The sequence below is a fragment of the Salmo trutta genome, chromosome 33 (assembly GCF_901001165.1).
Source record: "Salmo trutta chromosome 33, fSalTru1.1, whole genome shotgun sequence".
NCBI lineage: Eukaryota > Metazoa > Chordata > Actinopteri > Salmoniformes > Salmonidae > Salmo > Salmo trutta.
The window spans coordinates 34,827,886-34,844,426 of record NC_042989.1 but is presented as its reverse complement, the minus strand read 5'-3'; the positions used below and the strand labels follow the sequence as shown (position 1 = coordinate 34,844,426).

At 43.9% G+C, this 16,541-nt stretch overlaps 1 protein-coding gene across 2 annotated transcripts in view; it reads right to left on the bottom strand.

Annotated features, from left to right (window-relative positions):
- Nucleotides 1-16,541, bottom strand: part of LOC115172887 (arf-GAP with SH3 domain, ANK repeat and PH domain-containing protein 3) — a 65,594-nt gene that overhangs the window by 39,417 nt on the left and 9,636 nt on the right. For both annotated transcript variants that reach the window (XM_029730719.1, XM_029730720.1), the window contains exon 3: nucleotides 13,909-14,054. In XM_029730719.1, the coding sequence (XP_029586579.1) occupies nucleotides 13,909-14,054 (146 nt within the window). The remainder of the gene's footprint in view (nucleotides 1-13,908; nucleotides 14,055-16,541) is intronic.

Below are 16,541 nucleotides of genomic sequence, written 5' to 3'. Positions count from 1 at the left end.
CAAGGCTAGTGCATCATATAAACCCTACCACCCAAGAACATGGCAACCTGCCATCTCCTCCCTCTCTCTTATCTCAAGGCAGGGAGGGGAACTACTGAATGATTAGCTCCACGTGTTGGGTAGTGTCTATGTAGGTTTATTCTCATTCATATACAGTACGTCAACATGTTGGGGTTTTAGGCTGGGCTTCTGTATAGCCCTTTGTAACATCGGCTGATGTAAAAAGTGCTTTATAAATACATTTGACTGATTGATGTCTGCCATTTTCCTCTGTTTTGGATAACAGCATGTCACATGGGGATAATCTACATTGGTTTAAGCCTGTTCTTTGAATTCAATTCAGAATACTTAATTTATCCCACAAGGGGAAATTATGTAGACAGGCGTGAATATGTGACTCGTTTCAGGAAACTAGGCGTATGTCGCACGTCACTACCTCACAGGAGAGCCATTTGAACTGAAACATTTATTTACCAAAATGTGTTTTTTGGCAGAAATGCCTTCTGGAACATGTAAACTTTTATGTGCCTTAAAAACAAACTTGTATTCCATCCATAAATACAAATAAAATTGTTAAATTACGAGCATAGTTGGTTTAACCATGGAAAAAGACAGGAACCTTCCCGCTAGCCATGATTGGCTAAGATAAAGATGGGCTGGACATGCCGGGTCATGAGTTTAGATTGGTCTGCCATGTAGCATGCGTCTGTCTATAACGTGAGCTGTTCAGTATGTGTTGACAGTCCTTTCTACCGCATCGTTTGTGAAAGATATAACATTAGCCACCGAGAACTACAAAAGTTTTGCTGCTTTTCTCAACAACGTTGATGCCCTGAATTTAGCAGGCGCTATCGGCAGATCAGTTGAAAAAAGTGATGGGCTACGTTCTGCACACGCCACGGTCAGTGTGAACCGGAGTGACTTGACACAACGCTGGCCAAACAAGATGTAGCTACAAACAAAACAGAGTTAAAACGGTTCCAGTCAGCCGTGAAGTATTCACGGGTAACAGTCAAGCTACATTTTTAGAAATACGTTTCTAATTTTGTCAGAAAGTCGTTTTTATTGCAAGTTAAAGCGTACTGTTAGTTAGCTAGCAAACATTAGCTTGCTGGTTCGCTAGCTAACGTTACGTGTGTGATCTGTGTAGTAATGTTATTCAAATCAGAAACCCATTTGCATTGCTAGTTATAGCCTAATGTTAGCTAGCTAACATTAAACCTAGTTTGTTAGCTTTAGCTACATGCAGATTCATACTACAGCTAAGACAATGTTTGTATTGGTAGTAGTATGAGTTGGGATTATTCCAGTTCATTGTTTAGGTAGCTTGTCACATGTCTAAACAGAAGACTACACTTCGCCCAGATTATTACATGACCCATCGAATTAGCCAGGTGTGTCTGGGGGTGGTTACGACCATCTATAGTATTTCATGAACATGTGTACATGTCTAGACAGTAGTGACCCATCAAATAACCAGGTGTGTCTGGGGGTGGTTACGACCATCTATAGTATTTCATGAACATGTGTACATGTCTAGACAGTAGTGACCCATCAAATAACCAGGTGTGTCTGGGGGTGGTTACGACCATCTATTGTATTTCATGAACATGTGTACATGTCTAGACAGTAGTGACCCATCAAATAACCAGGTGTGTCTGGGGGTGGTTACGACCATCTATAGTATTTCATGAACATGTGTACATGTCTAGACAGTAGTGGCCCATCAAATAACCAGGTGTGTCTGGGGGTGGTTACGACCATCTATTGTATTTCATGAACATGTGTACATGTCTAGACAGTAGTGACCCATCAAATAACCAGGTGTGTCTGGGGGTGGTTACAGCCATCTATTGTATTTCATGAACATGTGTACATGTCTAGACAGTAGTGGCCCATCAAATAACCAGGTGTGTCTGGGGGTGGTTACGACCATCTATAGTATTTCATGAACATGTGTACATGTCTAGACAGTAGTGGCCCATCAAATAACCAGGTGTGTCTGGGGGTGGTTACGACCATCTATAGTATTTCATGAACATGTGTACATGTCTAGACAGTAGTGGCCCATCAAATAACCAGGTGTGTCTGGGGGTGGTTACGACCATCTATTGTATTTCATGAACATGTGTACATGTCTAGACAGTAGTGACCCATCAAATAACCAGGTGTGTCTGGGGGTGGTTACGACCATCTATTGTATTTCATGAACATGTGTACATGTCTAGACAGTAGTGACCCATCAAATAACCAGGTGTGTCTGGGGGTGATTACGACCATCTATAGTATTTCATGAACATGTGTACATGTCTAGACAGCAGTGGCCCATCAAATAACCAGGTGTGTCTGGGGGTGGTTACGACCATCTATTGTATTTCATGAACATGTGTACATGTCTAGACAGCAGTGGCCCATCAAATAACCAGGTGTGTCTGGGGGTGATTACGACCATCTATAGTATTTCATGAACATGTGTACATGTCTAGACAGAATAATAAATAACCAGGTGTGTCTGGGGGTGATTACGACCATCTATAGTATTTCATGAACATGTGTACATGTCTAGACAGAATAATAAATAACCAGGTGTGTCTGGGGGTGGTTACGACCATCTATAGTATTTCATGAACATGTGTACATGTCTAGACAGAATAATAAATAACCAGGTGTGTCTGGGGGTGGTTACAGCCATCTATAGTATTTCATGAACATGTGTACATGTCTAGACAGCAGTGGCCCATCCACTTATCTGGATGTATCTGGGGTTGGTTATAGCATTTCCTTCACATGACCCATCAATTTAAACAAGTGTATCTGGGTAAGAGTCATCTAACAATTATGAAATATTTATCTAGACACTTCCTGTTTTATATTGCTGCTATGCAAGTAACCACTTCACTGTACCATTTACACCTTCTGTATCCTCTGCACGTGACAAATAAACTTTGATTTTATTTGATATATGGTGTGTTTACCACATGGCCTCACATGTGAAACCTTAAAGATATGGGTGGGGCTAATGCTTCAGAGGGTGTGAATGATGCTGAATGGGTGTAGACAAAGAAGAGCTCTCCAGTAGGTGTACCAAAACATGTAAAAAAACACATTTTGCTACATGAGACCGAATCGAGGCGGTCGTTCACATATACAGTTGAAGTCGGAAGTTTACATACACCTTAGCCAACTACATTTAAACTCAGTTTTTCACAATTCCTAACATTTAATCCTAGTAAAAATTCCCTGTCTTAGGTCAGTTAGGATCACCACTTTATTTTAAGAATGTGAAATGTCAGAATAATAGTACAGAGTGATTTATTTCAGCTTTTATTTCTTTCATCACATAACCAGTGGGTCAGAAGTTTACATACCCTCAAATAGTATTTGGTAGCATTGCCTTTAAATTGTTTAACTTGGGTCAAACGTTTTGTGTAGGCTTCCACAAGCTTCCCACAATAAGTTGGGTGAATTTTGGCCCATTCCTCCTGACGGAGCTGGTGTAACTGAGTCAGGTTTGTAGGCCTCCTTGCTCGCACACGCATTTTCAGTTCTGGCCACAAAGTTTCTATAGGATTGAGGTCAGGGCTTTGTGATGGCCACTCCAATACCTTGACCTTGTTGTCCTTAAGCCATTTTGCCAAAACTTTGGAAGTATGCTTGGGGTCATTGTCCATTTGGAAGTCCCATTTGCGACCAAGCTTTAACTTCCTGACTGATGTCTTGAGATGTTGCTTCAATATATCCACATAATTTTCCTCCCTCATGATGCCATCTATTTTGCGAAGTGCACCAGTCCCTCCTGCAGCAAAGCACCCCCACAACATGATTTTTATTTATTTTTATTTCACCTTTATTTAACCAGGTAGGCTAGTTGAGAACAAGTTCTCATTTACAACTGCGACCTGGCCAAGATAAAGCAAAGCAGTGCGACATAAACAACAACACAGAGTTACACATGGAATAAATAAACATACAGTCAATAATACAATAGAGAAAGTCTATATACAGTGTGTGCAAATGAGGTAGGATAAGGGAGGTGAGGCAATAAATAGGCCATGGTGAGAAAATTATTACAGTATGGCAAATTAAACGTTGGGGTGACAGATGTGCAGAAGATGAGTGTGCAAGTAGCGGTACTGGGGTGCAAAAGAGCAAAATAAATTAAATAAATAACAATATGGTGATGAGGTAGTTGGATGGGCTATTTACAGATTGGCTATGTACAGGTGCAATGATCTGTGAGCTGGTCTGACAGCTGATGCTTAAAGCTAGTGAGGGAGATAAGAGTCTCCAGCTTCAGTGATTTTTGCAGTTTGTTCCAGTCATTGGCAGCAGAGAACTGGAAGGCGGCCGAAGGAGGAATAGGCTTTGGGGGTGACCAGTGAGATATACCTGCTGGATCGCGTGCTGCGGGTGGGTGCTGCAATGGTGACCAGTGAACTAAGGCGGGGCTTTACCTAGCAACGACTTATAGATGACGCTGATGATGATGCTGCCACCCCGTGCTTCACAGTTGGGATGGTGTTCTTCGGCTTGCAAGCCTCCCCCTTTTTCCTCCAAACATAACGATGGTCATTATGGCCAAACAGTTATATTTTTCTTTCATCAGGCCAGAGGACATTTCTCCAAAAAGTACGATCTCTGTCCCTATGTGCAGTTGCAAACCGTAGTCTGGCTTTTTTATGGCGGTTTTGGAGCAGTGGCTTCTTCCTTGCTGAGCAGCCTTTCAGGTTATGTCGATATAGGACTCGTTTTACTGTGGATATAGATACTTTTGTACCTGTTTCCTCCAGCATCTTCACAAGGTCCTTTGCTGTTGTTCTGGGATTGATTTGCAGTTTTCGCACCAAAGTACGTTCATCTCTAGGAGACAGAACGCATCTCCTTTCCGAGCGGTATGACGGCTGCATGGTTCCATGGTGTTTATACTTGCATACTATTGCTTGTACAGATGAACGTGGTACCTTCAGGCGTTTGGAAATTGCTCCCAAGTATGAACCAGACTTGTGGAGGTCTACAATTGTTTTTCTGAGGTTTTGGCTGATTTCTTTTGATTTTCCCATGATGTCAAGCAAAGAGGCACTGAGCTTGAAGGTAGGCCTTGAAAAACATCCACAGGTACACCTCCAATTGACTCAAATGATGTGAATTAGCCTATCAGAGGCTTCTAAAGCCACAACATCATTTTCTGGAATTTTCCAAGCTGTTTAAAGGCATAGTCAACTTAGTGTATGTAAACTTCTGACCCACTGGAATTGTGATACAGTGAATTATAAGTGAAATAATCTGTCTGTAAACAATTGTTGGAAAAATTACTTGTGTCATGGTCAAAGTAGATGTCCTTACCGACTTGCCAAAACTATAGTTTGTTAACAAGAAATTTGTGGAGTGGTTGAAAAGCGAGTTAATGACTCCAACCTAAGTGTATGTACACTTCCAATTTCAACTATACATACATCAATAAAATATATGTTGGATGTGAAACAAATACAAATCTCCTTGTTCTGCCCACAGTTTCATTTACCTCATATGATGGATGAAGTGATATCACTCAATGGAAACAACCATTCTCAAATATAATTCTTAGATAATCAAACCTATGAGCAAACAACATCGAAAATAACTATTTTCAAGAGCTTGTGCTCACTGGGAAAATATCTGAAGGTCTTATGTAGATCCAATTGATTAACAATACACTGACTGACTGTTCAGTGCAAAAACATGTCCTGTACTGAAGCAGCTTTGTAGGTAAATACAAGTCAACCACTTCCCTCTTCTGAGTTCATACACAAGTTAACCTTGAGAAATTGATCCAAAGCTTTGTTTGTTTTGATTGGCTTCCAATAACTTAGCGAATGGAAAAAGGCCTTGTGTAGGTCTAACAGTGAAACCACACACACAGTTTACTTAAAAGCCCCTAAATCAAACAGCGGTAGTGAGTTGGATTGGTTTCCACAGTTCCCTCAAACACTTCCTCTAGAGCCTGCGTGGGAAACTTTGATTGACAGATGGGGGGAGAAGGGGGGAGGGACCGTGTCCACTCACAACACACAGAGGTCTGAGAGGAATTATCATTGCCATGGAGACTATAAGTGGGAGGGTTTCGGCTTGCTCCAGTTTTCTGAATGGCTCTAATTGCTCTCCTGCAGCTGTTGTATCCCCCCAACACAAATACACACACGCACTCCTGCATGCATATATGCACACACACATACCTGAGACAAGTTTGGGGTCTCCCCTCACCCTTCCCCTCCCTAAAAACTGGGGCCCTTTGACCCTCGAGTTGTGACCAAACTGCAACTCATTCATAAATAACCCCTCTGACAGCACACACACACACATGGGGTTATTGAGATCATGGCTTTGGTTAACTTGCATCTTAACGTTGACGTTGTGGAGAGAGTTGAGTAATGCTTCTAGGACCATACTTTAATCATGTAACATAACCAGATAATAATTTCATTGATGGAGCTCAACTCCACAGGTTTATGGATTATAAGGCTACAAATTAGGCTACAAATAGAAGAAATTGACTGAAACAGTGACCACAGGACAAAATGTAGACAAAAGTACAAATAAAAAACCTTGAATGAGTAGGTGTATCCAAACTTTTGACTTGTACTGTATATACACTACCGGTAAAAAGTTTGGACACACCTACTCAATCAAGGGTTTTTCTTTATTTTTACTATATTTTTACTATTTTGAATGCTTTTATGTGTGGTATGATCGCTAGTTAGCCTATTGCAGATCTGGAAAAACGATCCACCTACCACTATTGTCACTATGAATGGTGGATAGAGGGCAGGACAGACAGAGTGGTATACTATATTGACTTGTGGTATAGTAAAACTGTAATGCATAAGGGAAGTACTAAAACACCTTGAAATCGAGGAGGCGCATGCAAGCAGATGAGGACGTGGCTCTGATGGAAGACATTATATAGTCAAACCTGCAAAAGAGCCAATTTAAACCAGGGAGAAAAGACACTACCATCCCCAAAGCAAAAGAAAACTAAAAACTTCCCCCACCCCCCAGTAAATTTCAAACTGTCCATTACCCAATCTATATGTGCATATCTATCTCAATGACATCGTACACCTGCACATCGACTAGGTTCTGGTACTCCGTTTAAGTTATCGTTCAAGTTATCGTTCAAGTTATCGTTACTCATTGTAACGTCATCTTCCATTCCAAGATGGCGTAGCAGTTCAGACGTCCTGTCGTGTCCCGTGTATATATATATTCACATATTTTTTCTTCACTTATCTTTTTACATTTTTTTATTCAAATACTCAACCTCAAAGCCTCTCCTGCAACCCGCCTCACCAATTTAAAAAAGAAAGTATTATTTACCTCATCTGAATTCCACAACAGAAGGTGGAATTCAGTGGCTAACGTTGAAGTTCAGCTAGCCACGGTTAGCCGTCCTCAGCTGTCCATTAGCTCGAAAAGCTATCGCCAGTTTTTGTACAGCGCGACTCAGACCAGAGCATATCGGACCTATTCTCTCTCCTTTCCCCGATTTCTACCGCAGGCTCTGGACATTTACACCTGGATCTTGCAGCTAACTAGCTGCTACCTGAGTGACTATTGGCAACGTCGGTCACGGAATTAACACACATTATTACGGAGCTAACCAGCTAGCCAGCTGAAGAGTTCCGTCAGCCACTCGTGGGCTATTCCTGAGCTAGCCAGCTGAAGTGTCTCCTGGGCTACAACTCACCTATCCTGACCCGTTTTACTGCCGATGCGGAGCCCCATCGGGTCTTCACGACTGGACCACCGACGTTATCTGCCCGAGGGAGTTGTCCAACTGGCCCCTCCGTCGCGACGTAACCTGATCGCCCATCTGCGGCCGGCTAATCGTTAGCTGTCTTTTCGGCTGCGATCTGAATAGGTCTATCGGACACTTTTCTTGGGCCACTATAACTAACTATTTTGCCAACTTGGACAGGTCCCCCCTTCCACACGGAACCCCACTAACCCACAGACGGAAACGCACGAGGTGGCTAAAAACAGACCTCCCTCCCATCTTCCACCAGCTTGCTACCTATGGCCCGGCTAGCTGTCTGAATCTCACTGGACCCTCTGATCACTCGGCTAAGCATGCCTCTCCTTAATGTCAATATGCCTTGTCCATTGCTGTTCTGGTTAGTGTTTATTGGCATATTTCACTGTAGAGCCTCTAGCCCTGCTTATTATACCTTATCCAACCTCTCAGTTCCTCCACCCACACATGCTATGACATCTTCTGGTTTCAATGATGTTTCTAGAGACAATATCTCTCTCATAATCACTAAATGCCTAGGTTTACCTCCTCTGTACTCACATCCCACCATACCTTTGTCTGTACATTATACCTTGAAGCTATTTTATCGCCCCCAGAAACCTGCTCCTTTTTCTCTCTATTCTGGACGTCACAGACGACCAATTCTTATAGCTTTTAGCCGTACCCTCATACTTATTCTTCTCTGCTCCTCTGGGGATGTAGAGGTGAATCCAGGCCCTGCAGTGCCTGGCTCCACTCCTACTCCCCAGGCGCTCTCTTTTGATGACTTCTGTAACCGTAATAGCCTTGGTTTCATGCATGTTAACATTAGAAGCCTCCTCCCTAAGTTTGTTTTATTCACTGCTTTAGCACACTCTGCCAACCCGGATGTCCTAGCTGTGTCTGAATCTTGGCTTAGGAAGTCCACCAAAAACTGTGAAATCTTCATCCCTAACTACAACGTTTTCAGACAAGATAGAACGACCAAAGGGGGCGGTGTTGCAATCTACTGCAGAGATAGCCTGCAGTGTTCTGTCCTGCTATCCAGGTCTGTACCCAAACAATTTGAACTTCTACTTTTAAAAATCCACCTCTCCAAAAACAAGTCTCTCACCGTTGCCGCCTGCTATAGACCCCCCTCGGCCCCTAGCTGTGCTCTGGACACCATATGTGAACTGATTGCCCCCCATCTATCTTCAGAGCTCGTGCTACTAGGCGACCTAAACTGGGACATGCTTAACACCCCAGCCATTCTACAATCCAAGCTTGATGCCCTCAATCTCACACAAATTATTAATGAACCCACCAGGTACAACCCCAAAGCCGCAAACACTGGCACCCTCATAGATATCATCCTAACCAATGTGCCCTCTAATTACACCTCTGCTGTTTTCAACCAAGATCTCAGCGATCACTGCCTCATTGCCTGCACCCGTAATGGGTCAGCGGTCAAACGACCTCCACTCATCACTGTCAAACGCTCCCTGAAACATTTCAACGAGCAAGCCTTTCTAATCGACCTGGCCCTGGTATCCTGGAAGGATATTGACCTCATCCCGTCAGTAGAGGATGCCTGGTTATTTTTTTAAAATGCCTTCCTCTCCATCTTAAATAAGCATGCCCCTTTCAAGAAATTTAGAACCAGGAACAGATATAGCCCTTGGTTCTCCCCAGACCTGACTGCCCTTAACCAACACAAAAATATCCTGTGGCGTTCTGCATTAGCATCGAACTGCCCCCGCGATATGCAACTTTTTAGGGAAGTTAGAAACCAATACACACAGGCAGTTAGAAACGCCAAGGCTAGCTTTTTCAAACAGAAATTTGCTTCGTGCAACTCCAACTCTAAAAAGTTCTGGGACATTGTAAAGTCCATGGAGAATAAGAACACCTCCTCCCAACTGCCCACTGCACTGAGGATAGGAAACTCTGTCACCACCGATAAGCCCACTATAATTGAGAATTTCAATAAGCATTTTTCTACGGCTGGCCATGCTTTCCACCTAACTACCCCTACTGCATTCAACAGCACTGCACCCCCCACAGCTACTCGCCCAAGCCTCCCCCATTTCTCCTTCTCCAAAATCCATTCAGCTGATGTTCTGAAAGAGCTGCAAAATCTGGACCCCTACAAATCAGCTGGGCTTGACAATCTGGACCCTTTCTTTCTAAAATTATCTGCCGAAATTATTGCAACCCCTATTACTAGCCTGTTCAACCTCTCTTTCGTGTTGTCTGAGATTCCCATAGATTGGAAAGCAGCTGCTGTCATCCCCCTCTTCAAAGGAGGTGACACTCTTGACCCAAATTGCTACAGACCTATATCCATCCTACCCTGCCTTTCTAAGGTCTTCAAAAGCCAAGTCAACAAACAGATTACCGACTATTTAGAATCCCACCGCACCCTCTCCGCTATGCAATCTGGTTTCAGAGCTGGTCATGGGTGCACCTCAGCCACGCTCAAGGTCCTAAACGACATCCTAACCGCCATCGATAAGAAACAATACTGTGCTGCCGTATTCATTGACCTGGCCAAAGCTTTTGACTCTGTTAATCACCACATCCTCATCGGCAGACTTAGTAGCCTTGGTTTCTCAAACGATTGCGTCGCCTGGTTCACCAACTACTTCTCTGACAGAGTTCAGTGTGTCAAATCGGAGGGCCTACTGTCTGGACCTCTGGCAGTCTCTATGGGGGTACCACAGGGTTCAATTCTTGGGCCAACTCTTTTCTCTGTATACATAAATGATGTCGCTCTTGCTGCTGGTGAATCTCTGATCCACCTCTACGCAGACGACACCATTCTGTATACTTCTGGCCCTTCTTTGAACACTGTGTTAACAACCCTCCAGACGAGCTTCAATGCCATTCAACTCTCCTTCCGTGGTCTCCAACTGCTCCTAAACACAAGTAAAACTAAATGCATGCTCTTCAACCGATCGCTGCCTGCACCTGCCCGCCCATCCAGCATAACTTCTCTGGACGGTTCAAACTTAGAATTTGTGGACAACTACAAATACCTAGGTGTCTGGTTAGACTGTAAACTCTCCTTCCAGACTCACATCAATCATCTACAATCCAAAGTGAAATCTAGAATTGGCTTCCTATTTCGCAACAAAGCATCCTTCACTCATGCTGCCAAACATACCCTCGTAAAACTGACCATCCTACCAATCCTCGACTTCGGCGATGTCATTTACAAAATAGCCTCCATTACCCTACTCAACAAGCTGGATGCAGTCTATCACAGTGCCATCCGTTTTGTCACCAAAGCCCCATATACAACCCACCACTGCGACCTGTGTGCTCTCGTTGGCTGGTCTTCACTTCATAATCGTCGCCAAACACATTGGCTCCAGGTCGTCTACAAGACCCTGCTAGGTAAAGTCCCCCCTTATCTCCGCTCACTGGTCACCATAGCAGCACCCACCTGTAGTACGCGCTCCAGCAGGTATATCTCTCTGGTCACCCCTAAAGCCAACTCCTCCTTTGGTCGTCTCTCCTTCCAGTTCTCTGCTGCCAATGACTGGAACGAACTACAAAAATCTCTGAAACTGGAAACACTTATCTCCCTCACTAGCTTTAAGCACCAGCTGTCAGAGCAGCTCACAGATCACTGCACCTGTACATAGCCCATCTATAATTTAGCCCAAACTACTACCTCTTCCCCTACTGTATTTATTTATTTTATTTATTTTGCTCCTTTGCACCATATTATTTAGATTTGAACTTTGAACTTTCTTCAAACTACAAATCTACCATTCCAGTGTTTTTCTTGCTATACTTTATTTACTTTGCCACCATGGCATTTTTTTGCCTTTACCTCCCTTATCTCACATCATTTGCTCACATTGTATATAGTCTTATTTTTTTCTACTGTATTATTGACTGTATGTTGTTTACTCCATGTGTAATTCTGTGTTGTTGTATGTTGTCGAACTGCTTTGCTTTATCTTGGCCAGGTCGCAATTGTAAATGAGAACTTGTTCTCAACTTGCCTACCTGGTTAAATAAAGGTGAAATAAAATAAAAAATTGTGTATTTATTTAATGTGTTATTATTTTTAAAATATTTCTCTCTGCATTGTTGGGAAGGGTTCGTAAGTAAGCATTTCATTGATAGTCTACACCTGTTGTTTATGAAGCATGTGACCAATACCATTTGATTTGATTTGATTATCTACCAGCTCCCCTATTAGTCACACCAGCCAGCATTCTGTTCTGTCACCACCAACACAATAACAATCAGATCACGTTTCCCTCTGAACCGTACCCTTTCCTCTTCCTCGTCACTGCAGTACATCAACACCATCATCACCGTCACTGCAGTACATCAACACCATCATCACCGTCACTGCAGTACATCAACACCATCATCACCGTCACTACAGTACATCAACACCTCTCATCACCGTCACTGCAGTACATCAACACCATCATCACCGTCACTGCAGTACATCAACACCATCATCACCGTCACTGCAGTACATCAACACCATCATCACCGTCACTGCAGTACATCAACACCATCATCACCGTCACTGCAGTACATCAACACCATCATCACCGTCACTGCAGTACATCAACACTCCTCACCGTCACTGCAGTACATCAACACTCCTCACCGTCACTGCAGTACATCAACACCATCATCACCGTCACTACAGTACATCAACACCATCATCACCGTCACTGCAGTACATCAACACCATCATCACCGTCACTGCAGTACATCAACACCATCATCACCGTCACTGCAGTACATCAACACCATCATCACCGTCACTGCAGTACATCAAAACCTCTCATCAGCGTCACTGCAGTACATCAACACCATCATCACCGTCACTGCAGTACATCAACACCATCATCACCGTCACTGCAGTACATCAACACCCATCACCGTCACTGCAGTACATCAACACCATCATCACCGTCACTGCAGTACATCAAAACCTCTCATCAGCGTCACTGCAGTACATCAACACCATCATCACCGTCACTGCAGTACATCAACACCATCATCACCGTCACTGCAGTACATCAACACCATCATCAGTCACTACAGTACATCAACACCATCATCACCGTCACTGCAGTACATCAACACCATCATCACCGTCACTGCAGTACATCAACACTCATCATCACCGTCACTGCAGTACATCAACACCCATCACCGTCACTGCAGTACATCAACACCATCATCACAGTCACTGCAGTACATCAACACCATCATCACCGTCACTGCAGTACATCAACACTCCTCACCGTCACTGCAGTACATCAACACTCCTCACCGTCACTGCAGTACATCAACACCATCATCACCGTCACTGCAGTACATCAACACCATCATCACCGTCACTGCAGTACATCAACACTCCTCACCGTCACTGCAGTACATCAACACCATTATCACGGCAGTACATCAACACCATCATCACAGTCACTGCAGTACATCAACACTCCTCATCACCATCACTGCAGTACATCAACCCTCCTCATCACTGTCACTGCAGTACATCAACACCATCATCACCGTCACTACAGTACATCAACACCATCATCACCGTCACTGCAGTACATCAACACCATCATCACCGTCACTGCAGTACATCAACACCATCATCAGTCACTACAGTACATCAACACCATCATCACCGTCACTGCAGTACATCAACACCATCATCAGTCACTACAGTACATCAACACCATCATCAGTCACTACAGTACATCAACACCATCATCACCGTCACTACAGTACATCAACACCATCATCACAGTCACTACAGTACATAAACACCATCTCAACACCTCTCACTCACAAATCTTCCCCCAAGTCTTGCACCCATTGCCTCTTGTCCTCTCCCTCACTTCCCAAAGCTCTTCCTCCACCCATCCCTACGAAGTCTTACCCCCTTCCCACAACCCCTGAAAGTCATCCCTCCCTCCCCCTCCAAATGTGTCTTACCTCTCCTACCCCTATGACATTGATGAAGCCCAGAGGAGTGAAACGCTTGTCCTGTAAAATGGAATAAATATTGTGCGGACCTTCCCTCTTTTCTCTATTACCTCTCCTCTCTCTTCTTCACCCGACTCCCAACCTCCTCCCCCTCCAAAGTCTCCCCCTCCTCTCACCAGGTTCTTGAAGAGAGAGGTGACCTCCCTGGTGAAGACGGCCATGTTGAGGAATCCTGTGGACACCTCGTTGTTGTCCTGGGTCAGGTGACTGTTCCCCAGGTTCTCCAGCACCTCGATGTACTGCTCCTTGTTCTCCGCATGACCTAGAACCACAAACACACTTCATTGTTGTTTCTCCCTCTCTCTCTCTCTCTCTCCCGCCCTCCCCCCCACACTCTCTCTCCCCTCTTTCTCCCCCTATCCCCCTCGCTCCCTCCCCTCTCTCTTCCCCTCGCTCCCTCTCTCCCTCTCCCAGTGTAGTGTCTAACCCAGCGGTGCCGCTGTACTAGATGTAATAGTTGCTGGAGCCCAGCTGGATCAGAGCCAGCATACTGTCGTTTGCACAATAGTGTGAAATTGGTCATGTAAACAAGTCTTTTTTGAGTAACCATCTCCAGTTTTCTAGCATGGGTGCCAGTATGTGGATTCCAATCTGTTTGTGCTTTAGCCAGGTCCTTTGTCAAAGGTCTGGCATGGCAATGACAGTGGGAGCAGTAACAGCCTGGCACCCAGGCTACAGTTTTTCCAGTAACTATTACAAAATGTACATCTATGCCATCCTGATGGCTTACCTCAGATAACAGTCTGCTTACGTTCAAAATGGTCTCTTTCAGTCTTTAATGTTGTGTGTGCATGCTTGTTTGTGTGTCAGAGCCAAGGTCTGCGGCTGCATGCTAACTGCGGGTTTGTTGACAACAAAAATCTGACGAGCAGCACAGCATTGACTAACATATTGAGGAAGATCAATAATGGCCCCCTGTAGAGGTAGCGAGAGAGAGAGACAGAGAGAGAGGTAGAGAGAGAGAGAGAGAGAGAGGTAGAGAGAGAGAGAGAGAGAGAGAGGTAGAGAGAGAGAGAGAGAGAGAGAGGGGTAGAGAGAGAGAGAGAGAGAGAAAGAGAGAGAGGTAGAGAGAGAGAGAGAGAGAGAGAGAGAGAGGTAGAGAGAGAGAGAGAGAGAGAGAGGGGGTAGAGAGAGAGGAGAGAGAGAGAGAGAGAGAGAGAGAGGGTAGAGAGAGAGGGGTAGAGAGAGAGAGGTAGAGAGAGAGAGAGAGGTAGAGAGAGAGAGGTAAAGAGAGAGAGGTAGGTAGAGAGAGAGAGGTAGGTAGAGAGAGAGAGGTAGAGAGAGAGAGAGAGAGAGAGAAGGAGAGAGAGAGAGAGAGAGAGAGGTAGAGAGAGAGAGGTAGAGAGAGAGAGGTAGAGAGAGAGGTAGGTAGAGAGAGAGAGGTAGAGAGAGAGAGAGAGAGAGAGAAGGAGAGAGAGAGAGAGAGAGAGAAGAGGGGGATGGTGAGTCAACCAACCAACCACATACTGTATCACTCATGGCTGATTGAGGGGTTCTGAATCAGCCAGCCACTAGCAACAAACAGGAAAAGAGGGGCCCCCCTTAGCCTTACTGGAATGGAACGGCCCCATATGATTCCAGTTAAGAGGGAGAAAGAAAGTAGGGGTTTAAAGGGGGGATGGTGGATGTGTGGATAGAAGTGGAGTCTCTCTGTACTGACTGACCAAACATAATTTCCTAACTCTGTCTCTCTCTGACTTACATCTGACAGTTAAACCCCCCCAAATAGGAAACAGACTATTTCACAGTTCAGTAAGAAGAAAAACAACTTGTTTTTTTAATGTGTTCATCCATTTTTCCTGTATGTTGTTAGCATTATGAACCTGGTGAGTAGTTGCTTCGTCACATCAGTATGAAATAGTGAATAGTAGTTGTCAGGGTTGGGTAGGTTACTTTATAAATGTAATCCATTACAATTACAAGTTAGCCATCCAAAATTGTAAATCAGTAACATAACTTTTGGATTACCCAAACTCAGTAACGTAATCTGATTACATTCAGTTACTTTTTTGATTACTTTCCCCTTAAGAGGCATTAGAAGAAGACAAAAATGTCTATTGCAGGATAAATCAACGTTAAAGTTTACATAGCTGGCCATATGTGGATGTTACATTTTACTTTATGGGTTGGTTATGTAGGCTTCTTCTAACCCATCGCTTTCTACTACATATAATAATACGATTACGTTATATCTTTACATTAAAAACCAAAGTCTATCAGAATTCCAGTCATTCCAATAAATGTTATACGCCTTGATTTTCAAGAATAGGACTTGGAAATATGGAAGGTATATGGTATAGATTTGCCTAATTGTTTTACCTGAGCATAACCCCAAAACGAAGGACTTATTAGCCAGCCCTACTCTGTTGTTTATGATTTTGTTATAATGGAGGACCGATTGGGCTCATTGATTCAAGTTGAAAAATAAATGCGGCGCTCATGAAATGGCGTGCTTTGTGCACTACTGAAAAGTGCTATGTACATGTGAAAAATGAATGCCATAAGCTGCATTTGCTATAGGCCTATTGTTTGCCTTTTAGTTGGTGACACTGACATCTTGATAATATGCAGCTGTTTAAAGGGCAAATCCACAGATGAAACAATAACAAAACGGCACCCTGCCCCCCGTTTTGGGTTAAAAACAAAACTGGGCGATGGGCCTGGACAAATGGAACCACTCTCAGGTTAATATGGGGACCTCGGTTCCGTCAGCACTGTGAACCCGAAATATATATATATATATATTTTA